The sequence below is a fragment of the Onychomys torridus genome, chromosome 9, assembly GCF_903995425.1.
Source record: "Onychomys torridus chromosome 9, mOncTor1.1, whole genome shotgun sequence".
NCBI lineage: Eukaryota > Metazoa > Chordata > Mammalia > Rodentia > Cricetidae > Onychomys > Onychomys torridus.
In genome coordinates this window covers 21,742,523-21,757,817 of record NC_050451.1, presented here as the reverse complement: position 1 = coordinate 21,757,817, position 15,295 = coordinate 21,742,523, and the positions used below count along the sequence as shown (strand labels likewise).

At 42.6% G+C, this 15,295-nt stretch overlaps 1 protein-coding gene across 1 annotated transcript; it reads left to right on the top strand.

Moving 5' to 3' along the window:
- The first annotated feature begins 213 nt into the window (after nt 1-213).
- Nucleotides 214-14,842, top strand: C9H3orf49 (chromosome 9 C3orf49 homolog). Its single transcript, XM_036199330.1, has 5 exons — nt 214-338; nt 3,983-4,305; nt 11,085-11,206; nt 14,157-14,270; nt 14,645-14,842. Exons 1-5 carry the CDS (start codon nt 214-216, stop codon nt 14,840-14,842), a joined length of 882 nt encoding a protein of 293 aa, XP_036055223.1.
- Nucleotides 14,843-15,295: the final 453 nt, after the last annotated feature.

The window sequence follows — 15,295 nt, the reverse complement described above, 5'->3', positions numbered from 1 at the left end:
ACTTCTGTTACATGCATCACTGGAGGCCTCTGAAGTAAATTTCGGCCAGTCCCACACTTGGAGAAGGAGGAGATTCCAAAAGTTTCCTATGTATTTTGCTCCAAACATCCAAAAATGAGGCAGTGCTCTCTGTCATGAGATGGTTTTGTTTAGAAGTTCTTAGCTCAAGAGCTAAACAACCCCAAAGGGGTTGCCAGAGGTAGAACTGACAGAATGGAGTACCCTCAGTTGTGCCGACCTGAATCCCCAAAGCTTGCCTATGGGGAGATTGGCCAGTACAGCAGAATTCGGCAACCCAAAAGGAAAAATGACTCATTCAAAGGGAAGGGGATAGAAAGGTAAGTGACACGGACTCGCTTCCTTTCCCATGGTTACTTTCGGGATCTTTCATTATATAAGATTCATTACGATGACTGGAGAAGGGGCTGTCTCCATTCAAACAGTATAATTTAAAAATCCAGACTGTATGTGTTCAAGCAAGGAGGAGGTGCTGTGTTGGGTCAGGATCTAGAGTGCTGCTGAAATCATGTTTTGCAGTTATTAGTGCCTCAATTTTAACAAAGAAAAGGCTTTACTTTCCACCTGAATTTGAGTTTTAATGTGTCTTATGAGATTAATGTCAGTATTAAGTTTATACCTTTTCAATATCAGTATTTTAGTCTCCTCACATCCCACACCAATGAATATGCAATTTTGAAAATATATTAATGCAATCTGTGTACAACACATCAATGCTTTCTGTTCCCTGTTAAAGCAACTTTTGCTGTTGAAATGTGTCCTAACCCCATTTTATCATTGAACTCTCTTCAGTGAAACATCAAAATTGCCTGAGACCTGGTATTTCTTGCCAATGACAAAACCATAAAGAAAAATAGTGCCACATTTTCATTTTGAATTTCAGTTTGGCAGTTCAGTTTCCATTGTATTTGGGCACCTTCTGTAGTAGACCCATCAGCCACAGCTCGGAGAAATGCAGATGAGGTGTTTATCTGAGGTGCTGGGGTGTCAAGCTTCTACACTTGCATGTATAAAGTAAAATATTGTAGGGCTGGCTGTTCACTTCCACAGAGAAATCAGAGTTTAAGAAGGAAACAATGTGGGCAAATAAATCCATTATGAACAAACAAGAACAAAAGCAAGAAAAATCTTCAAAGGGAAAGTTCCTTTCTGTTACAGACATGCAGGCGTTCTTTTCCTAGGTCCTGGAACAAGCTACCTTCTCTAACGGGTTCATAAATCAGACACGACGTGAGTGTTTATTTGCTGTTTCTAAGGCTGGTGGCTCTGTAACAGCCCAGGCTGGCTTTGTACTCAGCCCTCCCACATTCGTGTCCTGTGTGCTGAGAGGACAGATTTGTGCACCACTGCCTACTTAAAGCAAAGTATTGTCTTAACCTGAGCAGCTACACGGAGGGCCTTCGGGATCCATTAACACCCTGAGATATGTTTCTATCATATGTGAGTGGCTATGGACATATTCATGGCAGCATAAGTTATTAAAATAATAAAGTTTCTAAGTCTCAGGGGTCCACAGAAGGTTGATTCTGGCTGACAAGTTGTCTTTGGGTAAGTAAGGAAATGGAGCCTCTTCCTCAGGACCCTTTACTGAAAGAGCTCGGCACAACCATTAGGACTCGGGGTGAACAGTCACCCCAGAAGGTGCCTATTTCCTTCTGTGGCCTTTCTCCTGGAAATAAAGAGTTTGGCCCATGTGGCTGCCTTCTTTTTACCTCTAGAATGTGTTTCCTCATTTTATCCATAGGCTAATAAAGCCTGTCACATATTGAAGGCTTTATTAGGATCCAAACATACAAATTATTTCCTTCTATTTTCAGATTTCTCTTAGGAGTACACATTTTCAAACAAGGAAACTAAAACTTGTAAGAATGAAATAACATGCCCAAGGGTGTTCAGTGCAAAGGTATGGTTCTGAGATCAATGCCGTCAAATTCCAGTGACCACATGCCCACTAGAATCTCTCCCACGATGGTTGTCTCTGATGCTGAGAAATATACCCACTTGAGAGCAATGTTTTACTGGAAAGTAAAAACACCCTTATGGTGGTACCTGAGATACATTAGGTAGTATATGAAAACATTTTAATGGTAATTAATATCTTTTAATCCAAGTTAAAAACATGTATAACATATAAACATACTATCGTATAGTATAGCAATGCAATTATGTCATACTATAGCTGGGATTTCATGCTGAGGAAATGAAGATTTATGTTCACAAAAAAAGCTTGTACCCTAATGTTTATAGTTTTGTTCATAATAGCTCCCAAATGGAAACAATTCAAATATTCTTCTATGAGTAGATGGTTATGAACACAGCAAGTATATCCATATTGTGGTGTATCATTCACAATGAAGAGGGAAAGCATTGGTTCCACAGAATTCTATTAACAAACATGTACATCCCAGAGCTGAGGGTAGGGTTTATTAGTACAATACTTGTTTAGCATTCCAAGGTTGTGCAATCTACATCCAGCACCAATAAAATAAAATGAAATAAAGCAGAGACAAACGCTGAAAGCTTGAGATGCTTTCCACTGCATGGTTCTATTTAGATGATATTCTTGAAGGAATGAGTAGCAGCCAATGGGAGAGCCTGTGAGTAGTTGTGTGTGTGTGGGGGGGTGGAGATGTGTGTGCCTGTGTATGCTAGTACAGAGGGTGTGAGTAGTTGTATGTATGTGTGTGGGGGGTGGAGATGTGTGTGCCTGTGTATGCTAGTACAGAGGGTGTGAGTAGTTGTGTGTGTGTGGGGGGGGTGGAGATGTGTGTGCCTGTGTGTGCTAGTACAGAGGGTGTGAGTAGTTGTATGTGTGTGTGGGGAGGGGGTGGAGATGTGTGTGCCTGTGTATGCTAGTACAGAGGGTGTGAGTAGTTGTATGTATGTGTGTGGGGGTGGTGGTGGTGGAGATGTGTGTGCCTGTGTGTGCTAGTACAGAGGGTGTGAGTAGTTGTATGTGTGTGTGGGGGGGTGGAGATGTGTGTGCCTGTGTGTGCTAGTACAGAGGGTGTGAGTAGTTGTATGTGTGTGTGGGGGGGTGGAGATGTGTGTGCCTGTGTGTGCTAGTACAGAGGGTGTGAGTAGTTGTGTGTGTGTGGGGGGGTGGAGATGTGTGTGCCTGTGTGTGCTAGTACAGAGGGTGTGAGTAGTTGTATGTGTGTGTGTGGGGGTGGAGATGTGTGTGCCTGTGTGTGCTAGTACAGAGGGTGTGAGTAGTTGTGTGTGTGGGGGGGTGGAGATGTGTGTGCCTGTGTGTGCTAGTACAGAGGGTGTGAGTAGTTGTGTGTGGGGGTGGAGATGTGTGTGCCTGTGTGTGCTAGTACAGAGGGTGTGAGTAGTTGTATGTGTGTGTTGTGGGGTGGAGATGTGTGTGCCTGTGTGTGCTAGAATACAGAGGGTGTGAGTAGCTTGTAGTGTGGTTGGGGCAGTGGGTGAGAGAGATGTGTGTGGCTCGGTGTGTGCTAGGGCTCACAGAGGGTGTTGAGTAGTGTGTGTGTGGGGGGGGTGGAGATGTGTGTGCCTGTGTGTGTAATTACAGGGGTGTGCGTAGTTGATGGGTGTGTGGGGGGGTGGGAGAGATGTGTGTGGCCTGTGATGTGCGGGTATAACAGAGGGTTGTTGAGTTAGTTGTTGTTTGTGTGCGGCAGGTGGAGATGTGTGTGCCTGTGTGTGCTAGTACAGAGGGCAGAGGAGGATATCAATTGTCTTACTCTATGGCTCTCTGCCTTATGCCCTTGAGGCAAGGTCTCTCATATCCTGGAATATGCTATTTTTTCACTGGGCTGACTGCTCAACCCGCCCTGGTGACCTTCCTGTCTCCATGCCCCACCAAACATTTCATGTATGTTCTGGGGATCCGAACTTTGGTCCCCACACTTGCACAGCAAAGACTTTACTGATTGAACCATGTCTCTGACCTTCAGGTTTTATATCATTAATGCAGTTTGTTTACGTTTTTGTTTAGATGGCATAGAGCTGTATCTACCAACTTAGCTAAACAAAACGTGTTGGTCCCCAAAGAGGAATCACTGAATGAAAGTGACTTGGAGTTTCATGAAAATCAAAATAATCAGAAAAGAAACCTGATGAAGAAAATGAAGAGTGCTTTTGGGAAAATGTTGTCCTGCAAGTGTGGAAGCCAGTCAGCCCGTGCTGGCAGGAAGAGCCCTGCAGGGCAGACGGAAGCCGCCCTCTCCAGCACACAAGGCCTGCTGCCTAGACTTGTCAAGGAGCTCCCATCTCCCAGGCTGTTTACAAAGCTGAGGATGAGGAAGCTCTCACAGAATGGTAACCAATGGCAATTTAATATTAAGTAGTCAAGAGGAACAGTAAAATGAGTATGGACTGAAGTTTGAATGTTGAATGTCCCCAAAGATACTTGCATTGGCTTGTCTCTTTGGGTGTTGTTATCAGGAAGTGGGTTGATGGGGATTTCCCTAAGCCATTGGAAACATGCCCTAGCAAGGGGAATGCAAGATCCAACCAAACCCATTGCCTTCCTCCTTGACTTCCTGACCATAAAGTGTGATTTTGCTCCATTACATGCTACCTACCATTGCTATTTGTTACCCCTAACAGAGGCCTAAAAGCATTGGTTCTGTTGGGTCATGGGCTTGAAAATCAAAACCCTGAACCAAAAGAACTGTTTTTCTCCACAGGTTAATTATCTCAGGTATTTTGTTACAGTGGCAAAAACTTAACCTTCTCCTCTAGGTATTGCAACTCTGAGGAGCTTGTCTAAAATGCAAAATCTCTGGCTACACCTAGGTCAACTGAGTCAAACTCTATACTCTAGTGGGATCCTCCTCAGTTAGCTCATTAATATATGCATGCAATTTAATATATATATATAGATATACATATATATCTATATATATATATATATAATTTGAGGAAAAAATAGATTAAAGACAATAGTCTTTAATGTTCCTCTGAGTCTGGTTAATAAGTTATTGAGTCATTCTAAACTCACTTTGTCCGTTTGTTTTTGTTGGTGTTTTCAAGACAGGGTTTTTTGGTAGACCTGGCTGTCCTGGAACTTGCTCTATAAGTGGGCCTGGAACTCATGGAGATCTGCAGGCTGGGATTAAAGGCCTGATCACCAGGGCCCGACTTCTAAACTCACTTATAATTTAAGTGTACATGCACACATGTGCATAAGTGTGGACACACACACACACACACACACACACACACACACACACACACACACACACATTAGAAAATGAAACTATGGTGGGATTCTTGTTTTCCATCTATAGGAAGTGCAACACAGCCTTCCAAATAGCCAGTTCCAGCAGCAGAGGCTGCACGGAGAATTGGGGGAATGAAATCCATAATTTGGCAAGACGTTAGGGAGGCTTGATTTTGTTTATATATTTTTAAATTTTATGTGTATGAGTATTTTATTTTGCCTGTGTATGTCTGTGTTCCACATGCTTGCTTGATGCTCCACAGAGACCAAAAGAGGGCATCAAATCTGCAGGTATTTGACTTACAGATGGTTGTGAGCCATCATATGCGTGCTGAGAATTGAACTCAGGTCCTCTTAAAGGCAGCGGTGCCTTTAACCACTGAGACATCTCTCCAGACCTATCATTTACATAATTTAAAAACCTACTTACTTATTTTAATTCTTTGACAACTTCATCAAATGCTTATGTTTTGGGGTGATTGCTTTATCCCCACATCCTCTTTCATCACTACCTCTCTCCTGCTGAGACCCCTCCCCTGCTTCCCACAAGCTCCCTTCCTATTTTCATGTCTTGTGTGTGTGTGTGTGTGTGTGTGTGTGTGTGTGTGTGTGAGAGAGAGAGAGAGAGAGAGAGAGAGAGAGAGAGAGAGAGAGAGAGAGAGAGAGAGAGAGAGAGACTGAGTTTAATTAGGGTTGTTTGCATGAGCATGGGTGGAGGCTTTATTTGGACAACTTATTAGTGGCTATGCCTTTGAAGAAAATGACACTCCCATCTCCCAGCAACCATTAACTTCCAGTAACCCCTGTGTGTATGTGTTGGGGGGATCAGTCCCCCCCCCCCCGTAACATAATGGTGGTCTCAGAGCAAATATTCTATCACACTGCTGGAAAAGCCCATCAGGATACAGAGAACTGTAAGACTCTACCACTGAGTTGCATCTGCAGCGGAACGAAATCTCTGCTGATTCATGCATTGTTCTCATCTTGGTTGGGATATTCAGTCCTTCTCCTAAGATTTCTCTTCAGGTGCCGTGTACTGCTTTCCGTTTTGAGACAGGGGCTCACTGAAGCTAGGCTGGCTGGTGGCAGAGCCACAGAGATCCACATGTTTGGGCCTCTCTGTATTTTTCACAAGGGCTGTGGGGCCTGAACTGGAGTCCTCACACTTGTACAGCAGGCATTTTACAGACAGCTCTCTTCCTAGCCCTAGATTTATTTTTATGCCACATCCATTTTAATGGTATTTATGATGCTGGTTTTCAATTGGAAGCACTTTTGTTTTGCCTACCAAGGAAAAAAGATCCTTCTTTTGTGGTTACCTTATAATAAAATGGTTTCACTGTAACATTTACACACACACACACACACACACACACACACACACACACACACACACATACACACACACAATGGTGTTCCAATGAAAGTTTACTTACAGATATAAGCCATGAGCTACCTACCTCACAGGCCATTTTTTGGTAATCCCATTTTAAGTCAATTCAACTAATGAATATGGAAAGAAATTTATGTATGCACAGCACAAAGGAGTAAGTATTCAACAAATTTGCTCTGAATAAAAATTAGCATCAGTTAAATTAAAACACATGCCCATTTAAAAAATATAGAGATGTGGTACCACAGGTTTCATAGTCTAAGGATGCACTCACTATCTTAACTGACAGTCAACAGAAATCAGTAGCAATGGAATATTGAGGGGCACAGGAAAGAACCAAGAATAGAAGTTTGATGAAGCTAAGTGAACGTCTGTGCACAGCCAATCATCTACAGAAAGTGCTACTTAATGATTTTAACACTAAAGTTGGGAATGTTGCTCAGTGTTGTCAAATCAGATGTGCAGATAAAGATATAAATCAAAATGAGAAGCTTTTTAAATTATTCTCTCTCTCGAAAGATGAGAATAATTTACACATTTCTTAAATAATTATCAGATTTGCAAAGCCAACTTGTGGCTCTCAGCCTCAGTTCTGCTTCTTGCCTAGTAGCTGATAGTCTCTCGTTCTTGTTAGTCTTCAGCCAGACGAGCATGGTAGTCAAACCCTGACCACGTATTGTTTAGTTAGAAGCATGTGTTTTAGCTTGGGGTGAAGTGGCTGTACTCTCTTGCTTTGTGTTACTGGTGTTTTTGTCCTTGTACTAAGGGAGTTTCTATTCCATCCTCATTAATTTTAATTAAACCTGTTAACGTCATGCAAACTCATTTGTCAGTTTTTGTATTATTGTCCCACACTATCAGAGTTGTATTCAGGAAGACCTTCTCTATGCCAGTAGCTTGAAATGTTTTGCACAGGTTTTCCTGGCGCAGTTCCAGAGTTTGGGATCTTACATGACCTTTGAACCATTTTGTTATGTATGGGGAGAGCTACAGATTCGGTTTCATTGTTTTGAGTATAGATATCCAGTTTTGTTGAAGAGGCTTGCTGGCTTGGGGTAGATGTTTTTGACCCTTTTGTTAAATGTTAGGTAGCTATAGTTACGTGGTTGTGTTTCTGATCCTTCATTGGTGTGTGTGTGTGTGTGTGTGTGTGTGTGTGTGTGTGTGTGCCAGTGCTACACTGGTTTGGTTACTATGGCTCTGTAGTGAAGATTGAGACAGGCATTGGGATGACTCTGGCTCTCTTTCTGCTCAGCCATGCTACTTGGGGTTATTTATGCTTCCATATGAATTTTAGGATGGTTTTGCCCTATCTGTGAAGAATGCTATCAGAATTTTGATGGAAATTTTGTTGAATCTATAGATGATTTTTGGTAATAGGTACATTTATTTTCGGAATATTAATTCTAAAAATTCATAAACATGTGTGATGGTTATTCTTGATTGTCAACTTAACTACCTCTGAAATGAACTAAAACCCAAGTAGTTGGGTGCTCCTGTAAGAAGTTTTTCTTAATTAAATCATTTGAAGTGGGAAGGCCCCCTTTTAATCTAAACCTTTTGAGGTGGGAAGATCCACCTTTAATCTAGGCTATACCTTCTTGTGGTAGCCTGTATCAAAGACATAAGAAGGGAACTCCCTCCCACTTCTCTCTCTTTACCTACTTTCCCTCACTATGGCTGGCAAGTCCATTCCTTCACTGGCATTAGAGGCTATGTCTTCAGGATTCTGGTGTACAATTAAGACCAGCTGAGACTTCCAGCCTTGTGGACAGAACAACCAGATTCTTCGACTTTCTGTTGGTAGACAGTTAGTGCTGGACTAGGGGGGCCACAACCTGTGAGACACTCTAGTACATATTATTCTATCAGTTCCGTTTTCTATAGCAGTGGTTCTCAACCTTCCTAATACTCAACCCTTTAATACAGCTCCTCATGTTGTAGTGACCCCAACCATAACATTATTTCACTGCTCTTTTATAACTGTCATTTTACCACCGTTATGAATTGGAATGTGAATATCCGATATGCAGAATATCTGATGGGATCATGACCCACAGGTTGAGAACTGCTGCCCTGGAGACTCCTATTAGTGTGGGAAGTGAATTCTTCAATCCATCCTTTAGTGTTTTAAGGCTTTTACTGTAGAAATCTTTCACCCAGTTTAACTCTTAGATATTAATTGTTGGTTTTGCTGTTCATTCATTTGAAGCACTTGTGAATGGGAATTTTTCTATCATTTCTTCTTTGGAAAATTTATTATTGGTTTATAACCAATCAGCTAGTGATTTTTAACTTTTTATTTGTCTACTTATTTACTTTTGAGACAGGGTCTCAAATATCTTAAGCTGGGTTAAATTTTGAGTATAACAAATATGTGGGTCCAGAACTTGATCTACCTGCTGACTGTGGGTTCAGGGCTACCACTGGGGATTGACTACCTTTCCCTGTGCACTGCACTGCCTGAGCCAAGATCTCTGCCCAGATTACCCAGCTTTTCAGTTTGTCAACATCATGTTCTCCTGCTCTCCACAATGGCCTCCCAGGGTTACTTCAAATTCTTGAGGATGTGGAGGTTAAGTTTAGGCTCTTCTCAGAGCCCAGAGTAGTTCAATTTTAAACAACGGTTCCTCACCACTGCCCTTGGAATCAGACAGAGTGGGGAAAAATAGAATTGCTCTCAACTGCTCACTTGTTGATAAAGGAAACCTATGTTTCCACGCTTGTGGCTGCAGGCCTGACTTGAGGAGTGGCCATCTCCTTTCAGCAGGATTGCCCAGGCTAGCTTCTGAATGACATTTCTGCTTCCCTCCCTCTCTCCCAGCGGGCATCTGGAGCTGGAGCCTGTGTTCAGCTCAACTTTGTCCTTTTTGGTATATTACCATCCATTTTCAATGTAGTTTTGGCTATTTTTTGTGGATTTCTTAAATGTTCCTGTCTTTGGAATATAGTAAACTGTTTCATATTCCAGCTGTCCTCATTCACCAAGTCACACGGAGACAGCTCCTACTTGGCCATCTTACCTAGGAGTCGTATGGTATCACTTTATTTTATTACTTTTTTATATTTATGCATTCTATCTATCTATCTATCTATCTATCTATCTATCTATCTATCTATGTATCTAATTTGTGGTTTTTCGAGATAGGGTTTCTCTGTGTAGCTTTGTGCCTTTCCTGGAACTCACTTGTTAGCTCAGGCTGGCCTCGAACTCACAGAAATCCGCATGGCTCTGCCTCCCAAGTGCTGGGATTAAAGGCGTGTGACACCACTGCCTGGCTATGTATTTTATTTTATGCATATGGATGTTTTGCTTGCATATACGTCAGTACACTGTGTATGTGCCTGGTACCTGCAGAGACCAGAAGAGGGCATCAGATCCCCTGGAACCAGAGATGGTTATGAGCTGCCATGTGGGCTATGGAAATTGAACCCAAGTCCTTTGGAAGAAGACTGAGACCCCTTTCCAGCCCCTATTCATTGTGGAACTAGAAAGATGGCTCAATGGTTCATGGGCCAGTTTCCAACACTTACATTGGTAGGTTCTCAACTGCTTGTAACTGCAATCCCAGCAGCTATGATGTCCTCTCTGACCTCTATGGGTCCCTGCACTTATGTGCATATATCCATACCCACACTAAAATAAGTCTTTTAGAAATGTGTGTGGGGTGTGTGTTTTCATGTGGAGATCAGAGGACAACTTGTGTGACCTGGTTCTCTCAACCATGTGGGTCCTGGGGATTGAACTCAGGCTTGGTGGCAAGTACCTTTATCCACGGAGCCATCTCACTGGCCCTATGGTAGCATTTTAAATGTACCTTTACAGTGTCTATGAGCTGAGTTTGATTTCACAGAAGAAGATAATGAAGAATGCTCCTAGTTGGAACTAGTAAGATGGTTCAGTGGTTAGGAGTACTTGCTGCTTTGCAGAGCAGTTCTTAGTACCCACATGGGAATCTGATACCATTTTCTGGCCTCTGTAGGTACTACACATTTGGTGCACTTGCATACATTCAGGGAAAATATAAAAACAACAACAAAAACATAAAAAAAAAAAAAAAACCTTTAAAAATGTTTAAGAAAAGGTTCCTGGATATGGGACATCCATTTTGTTGGTATATAAGTGACTGAGTCTTGGCTGCATTTCTGGAGAACAAGTAAAACTTGCTTCATTACACTGATTTAACTCTCCTAGTTGAAGGTCCCTTTTCCTAATTCCATCATGGCCAAAGTGAAAACCATACAGGGCAAAGTGACGCGTCCAGAAGAGGTCATCACCGTGACAAGACTGGCCACTAAGAGAGGCCACTGTGTGCAGTAAGCAGTCTAACACCAGGAAAGCAAGTCTGCTTTTTATTTTCAATTCCAAGGAAGAAAGTTTCCAAGGCAGTATAGCAGCACATCACTGCATTTTTCCAGAAGACCATGTTTGCAATTGCTATCCTCACATATTCTTTCTCCTTTCTTTTCCTCTTCCAGCAACTATACAGCTTGATGTCGTAGAAGCAGAGGCAGAGGAGGTAACCACAGGAACCCGGCTCTTCCGAGCAAGAAGAACCACCAAGCGGTTATCTGTGACATCCCTTCCTTCAGGGCTGCAGGTCAGGTGCCAGCTTCAACTTGCTGTGAAAGGCCTACATAAGTCGGTCTCTCTGGGACTTGCCAAAACCAAGTTCTCTTTTAGCTGCACTCACCCACTGTAACCCCGTACATCTGCTCTTGTGTCCTCCAACCAAGGACTTAAGGCACAAGGAGGGTATTTTTCCAGATCACATCTTTTTATTTCTGACTCAACTGTTCAGCCTCTTTCCACAGCTCAGCCTACATTAGTTTGGAGCTTTGTGCAGACTCACTGAATTGTTCAAAAGTTGAAGTCACACACTAGGAATCTGGCCGATCCAGATGTTATGTGGAGGGTGGTGTTGCCCAACAACTTCAGAAAGGCATCATCATTCATCTGATAGAGTAGCTATTAGTCACAGATGCCGCTTGAGACTGAAATGTGGCTAGTGGAAGCAGACAACTGAATTAGTGTTATTTAATTTTAATCTAAAGTCAAAAGTGAATTAATTCAGATGGCTACATTTACAACATAAGACATTATCATGGCTAGATGATCCAGGCATGTCCAGCCTGCAGCCAAGCTGAATGAAGCCTAGAATAAATTCAAATTTATAAACTTAAAGCATTGAGGCTTTTATTTTTATTTTTTTTCCTTTATGTGGAATGCTCTGGCATGCTGGTGTGCAAATCCATGTGTGCATGTGGGAGCCAGGGGACAACCTCTGCTGTCTACTTTGCTCTGAGACTTGGTCCACACACTGGCACTCAGTTCCAGGCTGTTCTAAGTGCTTAAAATTTTCAACTCAGAAAATCATTACAATTCTGTAAGGTTAATACCTTTTTTAGGGTAACTCTAGGAGTTTGCTAATTTGTGAAAATAAGTGGGAAAATCAGTTTTCCAATAAAGGCTGAGGATTCTCATTCATATTCGTTCATTTTCTTCTTTTATCATGGTTCTGGGAATTGAATTCAAGCCTCATACCTAACAAGCATGCCTCTACTGATGAGCCAGCTTCCTCCCTTCCCCAACCACATTCTTAAGTACTGTGTATTAACTATATTATGCGATAGCTGCCTATGACTATATTAATTTAAATTAGATGGAATTAAATGTGTAGTTTCTCAGGCTGGGTGGCGGTGGCACATGGCTTTAATCTCAGCACTAAGGAGGCAGAGGCTGGCAGATCTCTGAATTGGAGGCCAGTGTGGTCTACAGAGCAGGACAGCTGTCTGTCCTGTCTCAAACAACTCCCCCCCCACACCCACCCACCCCAAAAAAGACAAGCTACTTAAGTGCTCAAAAACTGCATACAGCTTGTGTCTTTTTGTACTGAAAAGCACAGACAAACATTTCCACCCTTCCGGAAGGGCAGAAGCTTCCAGCAAGCAGTAATCTAGACTATCACTTTCCATGCACAAAAGCAATTTTGAGTTTTGCTGTAGGGTTGCCAGGCATTTATTGTGCTTCTACTTTATTCTAGGCAACCTCTGGGCTTGGGGACTACAGGGACGAGCTGATGGACGTTGTCTTGCTTTTATGAAAATTACAGTCCAAGAGGGTGAACTTATCAAATACTGTAGAACAGTGGGATAAGGATAATCTTGTAGAATGGCAGTGGATCAAATGGATATACATACGGGAAAAGTAAAACTTGAGCCCCTGGTCTCATCTCACAGACCAGTCCAATTCCTGGTGAGCTACAGAGCTAACTGGGAAAGGCAACAATCTAAACTTCAGGACAATAAGATCGCTATTTTAGAACACAATCTTCTCAGGGTATAAATGGCACTGATGAGAGGATGCAAAATTCTGGGTATAATTAAGGATTCCTGTGTACCAAAAGACATTAAATCAGGGATTGTCTACTGCTATACAAGGGTTTTAGCTAGCCCTCACAATGTTCCCCAAATTATGTATGAATTACTTGTCCAAATTGTAAAAGCAAGACATTTTAAACAAAAATGCAGGTTTCCAACTTTCTTTTTGAAAAATTGGAAGCTTTAGAAACACAATGCCTTAGGGGAAATAGTGGAGTTGCAAAGAGGTGCCCTCCGAGAAGGCCTGTTCTCTGGGCCACGCCTCCTCATTCACCCTGACTTACAAAACCTTCCTCAGCACCCAACTTTACAACAGTCATTCTGAGCAAGCACAGGAATACTTAGTAACCACCAATTAAGGTAGATGCTTAGTAGAAAAAAACTAGCTGGGTATGAGAAGAGTGGAATTTTAGCATGATATAGTGGTGTACTCAGGACACAAAGGCAGAGGGCATTGAATTGAGGCCAGACTGGGGTACAGGGTGAGTTCTAGGCTACCCTGGACCTACACAGCGAGAGAGAAAACAAAACCCCAAGCTCCTCTAATGGGTTTTTTAGATGGATCAGGGAAAGTTCAGTATGGGCAAGATGGCAGGTTCTGCACATCTTTCAAATGTGACCCCACAATCTGCTCTCTGTGCAGCTGACTGTCATGTACATGGGAATGGAGAATGCAGCCAGCAAGTCTCAGCATCCAAGAATGGTTTCCCATAGGCACTTGGAATAGGAAGTCAGGGACAAGGAAAAAATGTCAGGCATAGGCAGAAGAATCCAGGGCTTCTTTATGTCTGGACTGCCAGAGACATAAGAGCAAATGAACAACTGGATACAATGTAATGAGCTCTCTGTACACTGACCCACACCAGCCCAGCACTCCCTGTGCTTAGCAGCCAGAGCAAACTTGTCTTTTCCGACCACCTGCTTTTTCTCTGACACTGTCTATCCTTCCGGAGCCTGCTAGTCTCATTTCTTTGCACCCTACAGAACTCTTCAAAGAGAGCTCTGGGCACAAAGGAAAGACATGAGGCACAGAGAATGTGAATACAGGTTTGACCTCTGTGTTACCTGACACACAACCACTTTGTGAGAGAATGTCCGAGGGTGCATGCTGATTGCTAGTGTAGAACTGACAGCTATTTCCTAATGGGGTGTTCTGCATTTTGACAATAGGTACCATATTCATCAAAAAAGACACCACACTTTCCAGCACTTAAAAAGAAGAAACAGAGCATGGAAGACATCCTCCAGAAACCAGACCTGACAGTGGGAAAACTTCAAATGCAGGCAAAGACTTCTCTTTTCTGTTTCAGAGGCACAGAGAACAGGCTTAACTCAACAGCTTGCCCTGTAAGATGGCATGGAGCAGGGCATAACTAACAATCACCATTAAGAACCTCTGCCAGTGGGGGCTTCTGAGGGTGGTTAAGGGAGTGCTAGGGGACCTCGGGTGACACCGAGTACCTAATAAATATTAAGAGATCCCATTAAAATGAGGCACACACAGGCCTGATAAGGAATAAGGTCGCCTTAAGCCCTGTGCGTAAATCTGTTTTCAAGCTCTGTTTGCTATGAGCTGAATTAGAATACTACTTTGGCACTCTTGGGAAAACAACCTTGTCTTTGCTTCTAGCAGTTTCCTTTCTTTGTATCCATCATAGGTGGATGACCTCATAGAAAGAGTGGCTGACAAATCCATGAAGCTTTTGGCCCAAAGACATGCTGAGCTTCAGCACTGTGAGTTTCTAGGGGCTGAGATCCTTCAGTCTTCGAAGCAGTTCCAAAGGCTTTCCAAGAGAACCAGTAGGAAGTTCAAGCTCAGGAGTGCATGCTTCCCATGCACCTGCTGCCCCTTCTGAAGCACACGTGCACAGCCCAGGAGCAAACAGAGAGAGCCTTCCTCAAACAGGTGGAAGACAAGCAGCAAGAGCTGAGGCCAACATCTGAACCTGACTTATGCTCCAGCAGTGCACCCCTGCCACCAGCATGTAAACATACGTCACACACACACACACACACACACACACACACACACACACACATAAGTAATTTAAAAATGACTCCTGAAGAACAACAGGGTGGATTTCTTAAGCACTAACAGAAAATAAGCAAAAAATAAGAAAAATAAAAAATATAAGAAAAATAAAAAAAAATAAGAAAAATAAGCAGAAAAGCAATGCAGATGGATTGATCTCACATACCAGCAATTCCTCACAGTGTGGAAACTGTCCTTACAACAAACACATAGCACACATATTGATTATGGCCCCCCTAAAGCCTGCTCAAGGACTGCATTTCCAAAAGTGGTTCCT

What these genes read in the sequence shown, in the direction of transcription:
- C9H3orf49 (XM_036199330.1), top strand. Translation starts at nt 214, where the DNA reads ATGGAGTACCCTCAGTTGTGCCGACCTGAATCCCCAAAGCTTGCCTAT. An exon ending in AAAGGGAAGGGGATAGAAAG is followed by an intron (nt 339 to 3,982) that starts GTAAGTGACACG and finishes GTTTTTGTTTAG; the next exon opens with ATGGCATAGAGCTGTATCTA. An exon ending in CCCTTCCTTCAGGGCTGCAG is followed by an intron (nt 11,207 to 14,156) that starts GTCAGGTGCCAG and finishes TTTTGACAATAG; the next exon opens with GTACCATATTCATCAAAAAA.